Source organism: Biomphalaria glabrata, chromosome 6, assembly GCF_947242115.1.
Source record: "Biomphalaria glabrata chromosome 6, xgBioGlab47.1, whole genome shotgun sequence".
Lineage (NCBI taxonomy): Eukaryota > Metazoa > Mollusca > Gastropoda > Planorbidae > Biomphalaria > Biomphalaria glabrata.
In genome coordinates, this window is record NC_074716.1 from 14151728 (window position 1) to 14164016 (window position 12289).

The 12289-nt window shown below is 37.0% G+C and overlaps 1 protein-coding gene across 1 annotated transcript in view; it reads left to right on the plus strand.

Annotated features, from left to right (window-relative positions):
- LOC106052636 (beta-parvin-like) overlaps positions 1–11970 on the plus strand; it is a 32601-nt gene extending 20631 nt beyond the window's left edge. Inside the window, exon 12 of the mRNA XM_056034012.1 lies at positions 9896–11970. Within this exon, the coding sequence (XP_055889987.1) occupies positions 9896–9996 (101 nt within the window). The 3' untranslated portion in view covers positions 9997–11970. The remainder of the gene's footprint in view (positions 1–9895) is intronic.
- The last annotated feature ends 319 nt before the right edge of the window (positions 11971–12289 follow it).

Sequence of the window (12289 nt, forward strand, 5' to 3'; positions counted from 1 at the left end):
GTAGCTCCAACCAGCTAGTACAACTAAACCGGTGTAGCTCCAACCAGCTAGTACAACTAAACCGGTGTAGCTCCAACCAGCTAGTACAACTAAACCGATGTAGCCGTATTAAATCCTTAATGTAGAACTTATAATAACAAAAGCAAGGTTCAAACACAACTAAATAAAACTTGTATTTATAGATGTACACACAGATTGAACTTGAAAGTACAACAAACAAAAGTGAAATAAGAGTTCAAATAAAACTCACTACAAACATACGTCCTTCATACACACACAACAACAAAATGACATTCAATGACAGAGTTGAGATGTTGAAATCTATCAGCAAGGAAGCTGTGTACAGACGTTGTTCCAATGTACAGTCACAAGGAACTGATAGAAAAGCAAATCAGGTAGAAATAGAAAGGAACTTTTAAGAAGAGCGATAGAAATGTATTTGAAACCTGAAATGTGCCCCGTTTAACTTCTGAGATATATTTAAAGAAATAAATTATCCTCAACTTGTTAAAATCAATCAATTGCTGTTTAATAAGGGCGATTGGTCCTTTTCAAAATTAAAACATAAAAAAAAATAACTTAGATCATGGATGTCACAAGAAAGATTTATCAGCGCTAAAGATAATAGTAATCAAACATCAAATAAAGGAATTCTTGGTGTGGAATTTCTTTTTTAAAAAAATCACTCACTGAAAGCAGAGAAAATATTTTAAATTCTGGTATTTCAGTGAGAAGTAGTGTGTATTGTATTGTTTGATAACAATATATTGTGGAAATGTGTTTTTTTGTTTGTTTGTAATGTTGACTTCAATGTAGTCTACGTGACTTAAATACTTTGGTTTATAGAGACCGCACAATCATGTGACATTCATAAATCCAACAGACTTATTCTATGAATTCAATTGGATGCTTCTATTCTTTGAAAGTAAATGCATCTTATACAGATATCCAAACACCAAACTTCGTTTCAAAGTGAATGAGTGCATTCCCCTTTCTCATTTGTATGCAAAGTGTTGTTGAAGAGAAAATGCAACTAGCTATCTAGCTCTCTAATGACGTAAATTATCTTGTCAAGTGCTCTCTTCAAGTCATACGGAAATGATACAACGATAGTTGAAGTGTGTCATTGAGTCTCGCCAAATCTTTTTTTTTTAAATTTCCTACTTTTTCGCACCATTTACTTTGATGGTTGATCGAGAGAAAAACAATTTATTTCATTTTTTAACATAACATAAACTATTCTTTTCAACACCATATTTCTGCAACTTCGCCTATGCATTAGTCTGTTGGACCTTTGGGGCACCACACAAGATTTGTCAACCGTCTTTCTCCTATCCTCTGTCTTAAGCCTTGGATAGAACCTCAGTCATTGTCAGGCCCGTCCATTCTTTTATGTTGTCTTCCCATCGCTATGTCTGATTCTTCTTCTTTTTCCTGGTACTGTTCCCTGAAGGAAGGTCTCTGCAAGCCCCGAAGACCTTGTAATAATATGGTCATAGAGCTTTAGTTTCCGTTTTACAATAGTCAGCAGGTCATCGTGGGGTCCATATATGCGACATATATAGTTTCTGATATATAGTCTTGTTTGCTAAACAAACAAAAAATAGACAATTAAAAAATATAGAGATCTATAAGCTTATACGATTTTAGATGAGTGATGTCTTTTAATGGAAACTAAAAACTTTTGATTAATTGTGCGAATTACTTCCCTCAGCCATGTTTTTTTTTTCTTTGACTGCACTCACGCGCAGTTGGGAGTACTCATTAACATGTTTACCTTTTGTGTTCTGCCACTGGCGAGTATGATGTGTGTAAGTGTGTGCACGCACGCTACGCTTATGCACCGGTAACGTCTGCGAATACGATAAGCAGACGACACGAAACAGCAACAAGTCTTTATACCTTGTGCACTCGTAGTTAGGCTTTGTGGTGACGTCATCTTACAGGTGGCCCAGGCCCATCACGTAAATCTTCAGTCTCTCTTTCCTTCTCCGCGAATCTGCTTTTTTTTCCTCGGTTCATCTCTCTCTCATTCTCTCTCTCTCTCTCTCTCACTCACACACACACACAAAGAGATGCACTTACTCCTGCACACACAGAAATACACAAACCACGTGTCCAATTATGAGCTTATAAATGTGTGTGTTTGTTTTTTTTTGTTTTGTTTTGGAAGTGACAATGACGTACCTTTTGAACACTCACAACACTAGATCAAACAAGTGTGTCCGTCGCAATTTGTTTTGTGTGGCCTTTCTGTCCGTCCGTCCCGTTTAGATCTCAGATATTTTAGATCATTCAAAGTTCTGATGCAACGGCTACTTTTTTCTTTTCTGAAAAATCAAATTTTTAAAATCAATTTTGCAAGTAGTTTTTTCATAAAAATACACCACTTTTACAACTATTCCCTATTTATAGTAACAAACACTGGAGGCGTTTTAGTAAGGGGGGTGGCCATTTATCATTTTTTAACACATTTATGCAAATGATTTTAGATTTTTGATCATTATAATATTCTTTCTGAAAATATTGAAACCTGCCTTTTTACCTGCCTGGGTGGAGCACTTCTGATAGAAATTAATACCGATATTCTTCTGAAAATATTGAAACCTGCCTTTTTGCCTGCCTGGGTGGGCCACTTCGGGGGGCCGATTTTGAGTTTGTGTTTCCACACAAACTGTCCTTGTAACTTTATGTTATAATTTGGCCACTATTATAAATGTATGTTTATAGACTGTAGACTGAAAACCTGTTATTGTACGGTACACGAAACATTCAAGTGACACTCTAACCACACAATGTCAAGTCGTGAATTGATGAATTAAAGTCATCAAATCTTCAAAAGCGTGTCGTGATTTTTCTAGTCATAAAATGGAGGACACTTGATTGACTTTCAGTGTTGCCAACTGGAAATGAAAGTGCTCAGAAAGTTTCATTCTGCGATGCTTTATAGTGCACAATAATTATAACTTTTTTTTTTTCAAACTTAAAGCTTCTCACCAAGCAGCTATCTGCCGATAGCACTTTCACAGTTGATAACAATTTCTAATACATTTTTTAAATCGTTTCATAATTTGTGTGATTTTTTTAAGCGTTCTAAAATCAACTTGAAAGTCAAAATTGTAAAAAGAACAGATGACTCTGAATAACTTCAGAATAATACACCCCAAAATGAGAGTCGTTGAAAAACAATATGCAAGAAGTAAGAAGTGTTGTGAAGAAGGGACCTAAATTTACACGTTTAGTCATCAAACCTGAAATGTGCTTTTCTCCCCTCATTGTGACTTAGCAGAGCTTAAATTTGTAACTATTTTTATTTAGCAACGTACCGGTACTGCAGCCTTCACGCAGCCTTACACACATAGAACTCTATTTGAGGGGGGAAACTTTAGACGCTATACCGCATCATAGTCGGAACATTTCGTTTGTATCAAGTTTCACCTTTCTGTCTCACACTGCTAGGCCACTGTCAGTGAAGCTAACTAACAGCTTGAGTGATGCCATGTTTGACGTGTGGTCCATCATGTTATGTCATTGACGGATGATGGCTACCTCACGTGACACGTGTTGGAGTCATCCACTTCGCGGGCGTTTAGTCTTTCTTACTGCCCGTACTCACTAGCAGACACACTAGGCTATGGGCGGAGTTGTTACCTCACTCAGGGGCCTACCGTAACAGCCTCGTAGCTCGAAGGCAGGTGCCGACGTTGCCGCAGTGTGCAAATATAAAAGCACGGTTTGGGGAGCCAATGATTTATCTATGGTTTTACATATACAGCTTCTTGCTAACGATCAATTCACGTAGGAACAAGTATCGAAATTCCTTGTCAACTAAGAAATTAATGTACCGGTACTTATTTTGCGAAGCTTATAAACTTAGCTACTATGTCTAATAAAAAGAATAAAGTGACGTCAGATGTAATGTACAACACATCTCTCTTGAACCATGTTTCTAAACTGTTGTGATGACATTACCGAGTACTTAGACTCGACCGAGAATCGCATAAAGTGACGTCAGATGTAATGTACAACACATCTCTCTTGAAGCACGTTTCTAAACTGTTGTGATGACATTACCGAGTACTTAGACTCGACCGAGAATCGCATAAAGTGACGTCAGATGTAATGTACAACACATCTCTCTTGAAGCACGTTTCTAAACTGTTGTGATGACATTACCGAGTACTTAGACTCGACCGAGAATCGCATAAAGTGACGTCAGATGTAATGTACAACACATCTCTCTTGAAGCACGTTTCTAAACTGTTGTGATGACATTACCGAGTACTTAGACTCGACCGAGAATCGCATAAAGTGACGCCGAAATGGTTTAATATATTCCCCATATACCTCGCATAGATACCAGCATTTAAAAAAAACAACTGTGCCTGTACTAGAGGTATATCTAGTCACGCTTGATATAAATTGTCTAAAATACTAGACTTAACATTTGCAGGTTATATAATGTTTGAACCCTTGTGTTTGTCTGTACAGATAGATCAACTCATACTTAAACATTCAAACACTTAGTGTTACACTGTATTGGCCTTACTTTGAGTAACGGTACTGTAGTTGTATAGACTCGCTCAAGTCTAAAACACGATGTCATTTCAAACCTCTCCACTGACTATCTGGAGACATGCGCCGCCTCCGACATCATGTAACAAGCTGCGCTAATGAGAATAATGGTTTCATGTAATAGGAAAAAAACCCAATCAAAATGTCATTTCAGATATGAACAATTGGGGGGAGGGGGGAGCTTTCTTATCAATTGTCTGCAGCTACACTACACACAGAATGAACCTACAGACGCTCACACACATAAGCAAACACACAAGTGTGCGGGATATGGCAGAGAGAAAAAAAAAGCGTCAAGAATAATCCAGTCCTTACTGGCAGTAGACGCCTGGCATAAGCTGAACTCGTTGACACCTCACTAGTGAGATTATCTGGTGATCCTGGTCACGTGATTACAGTTTAAGACAGCGGTACCCCAACTTGTTCTTGATGGTAGCCATGTCTAGCACGCGTGTTACATCACGACAAAGTTACTCCTAGCTCAGTAGAAGCGACCCTCTGCAGCTTTTCATTATGCAATGGAAGAAGATGTTTGGATAAATTCAAAACGTTTCGGGCCGGATATGTCCCGCGGGCCGAAGTTTGGGCATCACTGTGGACTAAACAGTAACTGAGTTCTCAATAGAAGACTAAGGGTCAATTTAAATAAATATATTTTTACAAATTAAGTATTAATTATGTATATATATACACTAGCCATATGTTGCCCGCGGGTCCTAATTTGCATATCACTGTCGATAAAGTCACTGAGAGTGTTTTGTAAACGAAATAATAATGTTATAAGTAAAGCGAATGCGTGAATGTAAAAATAGTATGGATGGAGCTTTCAAAATAGTTAATCGACCTAAATCCATTTTTTGTATAAAAACATTTGCTTGTAGGTCTACATATATTTAGATCTAGAGTCTAGATACTATTATAATAGATGTAGATTGAATTCAATGGTTCAAGAAGGTTATTAATTATTGTATGTTAGTAGATTTATTATCCCCCATATAGAGCCTCGTGTAGCCTGTCCAATCAGAGTGTGTTTACATAGCGGTGAGCACGACACATGAATGGGACTATTAAAATGCATGTCAACATGGAAGCTATAGCGAACGAATGCATGAAAAATGCTTTTAGAAACACAAAATTTGAGGGTTAATTTGATTAAGATATGAAATGAATGAACTTTATTTTGTATGTTAATGTGTTAAAGTATAAAGTAGATCTTTCCTCTTTGAATTAGATCTAGAATTAGACTTAGATCAACATCTAAGTCTAGAGTCTAGACTTAGATGTTGGCTTCGATAGATGAATGGGATTATAAAGTATCGGTACGTCAGGACTTCTAAATTCGCAGATATAAGGAACGAATTTATGGAAAAGTGCTTTCGAAAGACAAATTTGAAGCTTAGTTTTATTAAATAATGAAATCAATAGACTATATTTTGTAATTTTCATGTGTCAAAGTAAAAAAACTATCTGTGCAAAGTGTAGTTCTTAAAACTAGATCTAGATCCTTTCGATTTTTTCTCATGTAAACATGGCCTAGATTTATAAGATACTTATACTTTTATAGAGATTGGCAACTTTTTTTTTTGAGGGTCTTAAGTTTGTTTTAGTTCTACTATACATACGTGACGGTTCCAGTTAGTACCCAAGGAACATTTATGTCAACTTTTATCAAGATTGGTCAAACGGCTTTTGATTTCTACTCGTAACATACATACATACATACAGGGCCGCCGCTACCTATTGTGTAATGTGTGCATTGCACGCAGGCGGCCGACTTTAGGGGGTGGCCAAATCATTATTCCAATGTTACTTTTATTTTATTAAATTTGTTTAGTACTCAAATATTTTACTATATTATATAAATTTTTATTATTCCATTATCCATTGAGAACTATTTAAAAAAAAAACGATTTTCTTACATCAGAAGCTATTTTGGAAACTTTTAATAAGAATAAAAGGGGCGGCGCGCGAGGGATTCCCAATGGTATTTCAATAGGCGCCTACATGTTTCTGACCTTGAATTTTCGCGAGTTGTTTGTAATATTTCTTTCAAATGATGCTTACAGAAGTAGATCAGTCAAAACATTTTTTTCTTCTTAGTATCTACTTACTATATATAAATATTGTTGCTTAGTCGAACAGCCCGCACTGTAAGTAGATCTAGTAATTAAAATCTCAAATGTTAAAAACATTTTCCTTTTTATGTTAAATGGCTGTTAGTTAAGCGTAGAATATTCTTGGGTCATCATAGATGTAGATCTACTTTGAGTTGTAGGCTACTAGCTGTTTGGACCAACAAGCTAATGACCAACCAACAACAAAGGGGGGGGGGCAGCGAAAGAAAAGTTGTATTTTCATTGTAGTTATTAATCCGTGTATGAATGTTACCAATAATTACAAATTAAAATATCTTAAGTAAGAGACATCATTTCATCTTTTAATAAGACCTTTTCAAATGTAGACCGTTTAAAACTTTTTGAAGAAAATATTTCAAAACGTCTCCGCTAGTGTGATTCTTCTGGATTCCTTTATCTGAGTTTGGTCGAATTCTTTCCGACTTATCTATAGTGACGATTTTTGTATGAAAAAAGGTCCGCGACAGAGACGTCTTACTTAGCACGAAGATGATCTTATAAAAGATCAAGCCCATAACAGACGTCCGTGCGCTTTATATACATAGAATGTCCCTCAAATAATACTATTGACCAGGGCTGTCTCTTTGTTATTAGGATTATTTATTTTGTATCAATTCAAGAAAAATATTCAGCGTTGAGTTGCTTCATTTTGTCCTAGAGGTGTGTTGGATACATTTGTAGGCACCTCCAAATCCGTGTATGTCAGATGATTGTGGAGACAATGCACAACTCTCCAAAAATACAAACGTGATAATCATTATCAAAGTTTACAGAACATTGAAAACGTTTCACCGTCAATGGCTTTTGTGTTTCGAGTCTTTTTATTTTGCAATTAATGGCCCATGTCGATTGTTTTAGGAATAAATAAATCAAGACATTACAGGTACACAAGGTGTCAATGATTAGGGTCATATTCATTCTGAAAAGACACGAACATAATGCAGAAAGAAAATATCAAAAAAATACTCTTCAAAAGATGCAACGCGTTACAAAATTAAATTAATTCAATTAACGGGCACTTTTGTTACACTGTCCAGCTCAATCGTAATACATTTCTTTTGTAGAAACAAAAAATGGGGGCGGCATTTTTAAATTTCGCACGCAGGCGGCCACAACCCTCGCGGCGGTCTTGCATACATACATACTTATATAAGCCTTACTTTCTACTTTATAGTATAAGATAGGAATTGGTCTATCAAAGATATTTACTATGACCCCACTCTTCTGTGTAGAATTTTTTTGGTGTGTGTGTGTGTTTTTTATGGAATTGATGGATTCATATAGCAATAGTAGCATTTTCATACGGGGTTCATAAATTAAGTTATTTTGCATACAGTTTAGAAGTCTGATCGCTCTCACTCCGAAGACCGCAAAAGTATTTCTCTTTGGAAAACCTGAGCACAGCCTCATGTATTGGCTACTTGACTGATTTATATGCTGTCGAAAAGATCCGTTAATTAATTGTTTTTTTTTTTTTAAGTTTCCACATATTGGGTGTGTCTTATGTGTGCATTGATTGAATAATATTCCCCTTCTTCTTCTGCTTCCTCGTTCTCATTGTTATGTTGGAGCGTTCAGATGACTAGAGATCAATATATGAGATGAACTGCGCAGTGGTTTCCAAATCAGGGAGCTCTACATATAGTTTTCTTTCTATTTGGGGTGTTTTTGGGGGCCAGTGTCTTGTTCGGGCCTCTTGAGAATATTCTCCTAATAATGAGACTTATAACGTTATTGAGTAGTTACGATTGTGGGCGTCATGACATGTCCGTGTTGTCTGAGCGGCTCCTCTGGTTACACAAGGCCCGAGAGTGGAGAGCAAACGTTTGAACTACGACATAGGATGAACACAAGTCTTGCAGAGATAATGGACAGGATAAAACCAACACAGCGAGCAGGCACGACCGTGGAATGCTAGTCGCATCTGGGCCACCTCACCCCCCTTCATGGGGACCTTTGAGAGAATGCTCGGAACTCCGATGCGAATGCCACTGGACCAGAGGAAAACCTTGAAACGAGGAGAAAGGTTTAGTCCAGTTAAAGAGGCGTTCGGATAAAGGCAATGCGTGAAATTGATGTGGAAAGCTGTTTTTGGTCTATATTGTAATGGTATGTCGTCAAGCTAACAGTGTTTCTGTCTTTGTTGGTCTAGCATTCGGCTCACTCTAATCGTAACTAATGTGCGATGGGGGCGATAGTTTTAAATAGTCATTTTGATTTGGGGCACCACGTGTGCAAACTAAGTTTATAAACGGTTGCTGCTTTTAAAACGAAAGATTTCCCCCCCCCCCCCCATGTGTTTGTCATGTCACTTAGGTGGACTCGGCAAGGGAAGCTACCGCGAGAGATGAAACATTCTTGTGGTGCAGTGTCCACATTCCACCAGGGCATTCCTCAGCTGCAGGAGATGAGTGCCGAGAAGGGAAACTCGAGGTACAGGGACGCCATCCCCCAAACTTCGCTTTGTTCCTCTTCGGGTCGCTCGCACGCACAAAGGGAAAGACGTTGCGCTCGTGTGTCGGGCTGTTGTTATTGGGGTGAGAGATCTCGGGACCTGTCTTTCGCTTCTGTATTTACGATCGTTTCGATCCCCCCCCCCCCCCCCCCACATTTCCCACTATTCTTTTTCCCCCCTTTTAGTACTAATGTAGTATCCAACTTGTCTAAAGGTTTCTCAGGTTCGAGCAAATGTCACTTAGAGCTTGGTGGTAACTCAAGGCTTAAGGGCTGGGTAAGGTGGCTGTTGAGAGGGATTTAAAGATTAAATTAAACTCATTGCTTGCAAGATCACTTTTCTGTTATTACTGAAGCTTCAGATCATAACTGTGAACCATTTGACATGTTCGCTTGTATTCTATCAAAAGCATTCTGACATTTGAAGAAAACATGCAGAACAAAAGGTGCTAATATTTTAAAAATAAGCTTTCAAATATTTCAACTGATTCTCTATGGTAAGGTAGTAGGCCTACACTAGAAACTACCGGTACTAGAAAGCTGTAAAAGTGTAACTCTCTTCTATACCAAAATAAGTGACAGACGTGTTTTGTATCAGCAGTAAATGTGGAGTGCTTGTGAACTGTGCAACTATTGAACTGTGCAACTGTTGATACCAACTTGACCCAAAATATGTCATTGCTGTCTCCCACACAAAAAGTAAAAAGTAACTTTCTCTTTTCCTCTGTCAGACATTGTGAATCAAGACCTGAAGTCCACCCTTAGAGTCCTCTACAACATCTTTACAAAGTACAAGTCAAGTCATGGCAGCCAGGCTGTGCCAGTACAGTAGAGACTGGCCTCGCTGGTACAGTTAGGACATTCTAGGCTGTTACAGTAAAGGGAGTCTTTAGTCCAAACATCAGGGAACAGACATTTGTCGATCTTCATAAGGGCATGAGAGACACATTTAGACATGACAGTAAATGAAGCTTAAGATTTAATAGTATTATATTCAATAGTCAGAAACGACAACAATTGGTATTCTATTGTATATGTTCAGTTGTAAATAGCAGGAGACGCAGTGACAAGATTAATTACATTTGATGTACCATTTTACCAACTTCATTATTCTAATGTTATTTGTTAAGTTACTGTGCTCTAACAGGCAATAAGTCAATTTGTAGTCTTGTGTACACAATTATATTAAATAAGTATTGTTGTTATTGTAAGCTTAATAAATTTCCTAATAATAGATATGTTTAATTTCTAAGAAATTTAGTATTTAACAATTTTATAAGTGTCAGTGTTTTTTGGTTAACAAATGTTTTAGTAAAACATGTATGTGTAACTGAGAATGTTTTATACATTTTTTTTGGTGGGGGGGTGGGTTCCAAATGAAAAAAACAACAACTTTTAAGTGTATGGTGAATGAAAGAGGATAAGAATTACTTGAAAGTCTATTCAAGAGATGCTTGAGGAAACAAAAAAAAGAAAAAAATACTGACCTGGCTTGATCAATGTTCCTTGAGTTGCATGCAAAATTTTTGTTTTGTTTATATTTATAGGTAAGTGTGTAAATAATTCTATTTAGTGGCTACGTAAGACTAGGATACCAGAGGCTAGAGGTGCACTGGAACAACTGGTAATGCCAGTAAAGGTCCTCATCCCACAGAGTGCACAGCAGTTAATTTGTGGCTTTGAGGTTCACAAGTTTGGCTTCCTTCCTTCTTCCTAGTCCACTGTGTACATTCTATATCAACACTGCCTTCATTGACTAAAGGTGCTATTTATGTTATTCATTATGTATTGCTTCTCTGTGATTGGAACCTGTGTGCTTAACACTCATTTAGACTTGTACTGTCATTTGTTTTGTATATATTTATAAGTAATGGTTCATTTCATTTCTAATTCTTGACCAGTGATATTTAAACTAGGTTCTTCGCTTAGCCCTTAGCTAACTACTTGGGATACAGGCAACCCTTCTTCCATCTAATAAAAGTTTTAAGACAAGGTCTTAGCTTAGTCCAGAGCTAAATACTTGGGATACAGGCAACCCTTCTTTCATCTAATAAAAGTTTTGAGACAAGGTCTTAGCTTAGTCCAGAGCTAAATACTTGGGATACAGGCAACCCTTCTTTCATCTAATAAAAGTTTTAAGACAAGGTCTTAGCTTAGTCCAGAGCTAAATACTTGGGATACAGGCAACCCTTCTTTCATCTAATAAAAGTTTTAAGACAAGGTCTTAGCTTAGTCCAGAGCTAAATACTTGGGATACAGGCAACCCTTCTTTCATCTAATAAAAGTTTTAAGACAAGGTCTTAGCTTAGTCCAGAGCTAACTACTTGGGATACAGGCAACCCTTTTTTCATCTAATAAAAGTTTTAAGACAAGGTCTTAGCTTAGTCCAGAGCTAAATACTTGGGATACAGGCAACCCTTCTTTCATCTAATAAAAGTTTTGAGACAAGGTCTTAGCTTAGTCCAGAGCTAAATACTTGGGATACAGGCAACCCTTCTTTCATCTAATAAAAGTTTTAAGACAAGGTCTTAGCTTAGTCCAGAGCTAAATACTTGGGATACAGGCAACCCTTCTTCTTCTTCTAGCTCCTTCTCTAGCCTGAATATGATACTTCGGTCAGAATGTTTAATTAATTAGTGTTTACAAACTAATGCAAGGTTTAGCATATTGTAGGCTACTTTATTGTTAGAAGTCTGTAAGTAGAAATGTGTTACCTGCTGTTATATATCATGTAACTTAATGGATTGCCGCTGTGTATACATTGTAGGCATTATTTCTTTAATAAAAGTATATTCTTTCATTGGCACCAGCTTTAGCTCTTCATTATATATTGTGTGTATTCTGATGTTTATCTGAGCAATGAAGTCTTGGTCTCCTCCACTTGTGAAGTTGTTAGAATTGACTTTTATTCAGTAGGTGGATGCTTCCAGAGATCTAATGTAATGCTTCAGAAATATCTACATAATGTAGTCCTTCAGAAATCTCTACATTATGTAATGTTAACATACAAACAATGAGCTGTTGATTCATGAAATTGATTGTGCGCCTTGACAATGTTTAACAAGACAGACAATAAATGTATATGTTTAATAAGAAAATGTTCAAATCTTTCCTACAGGGCACAA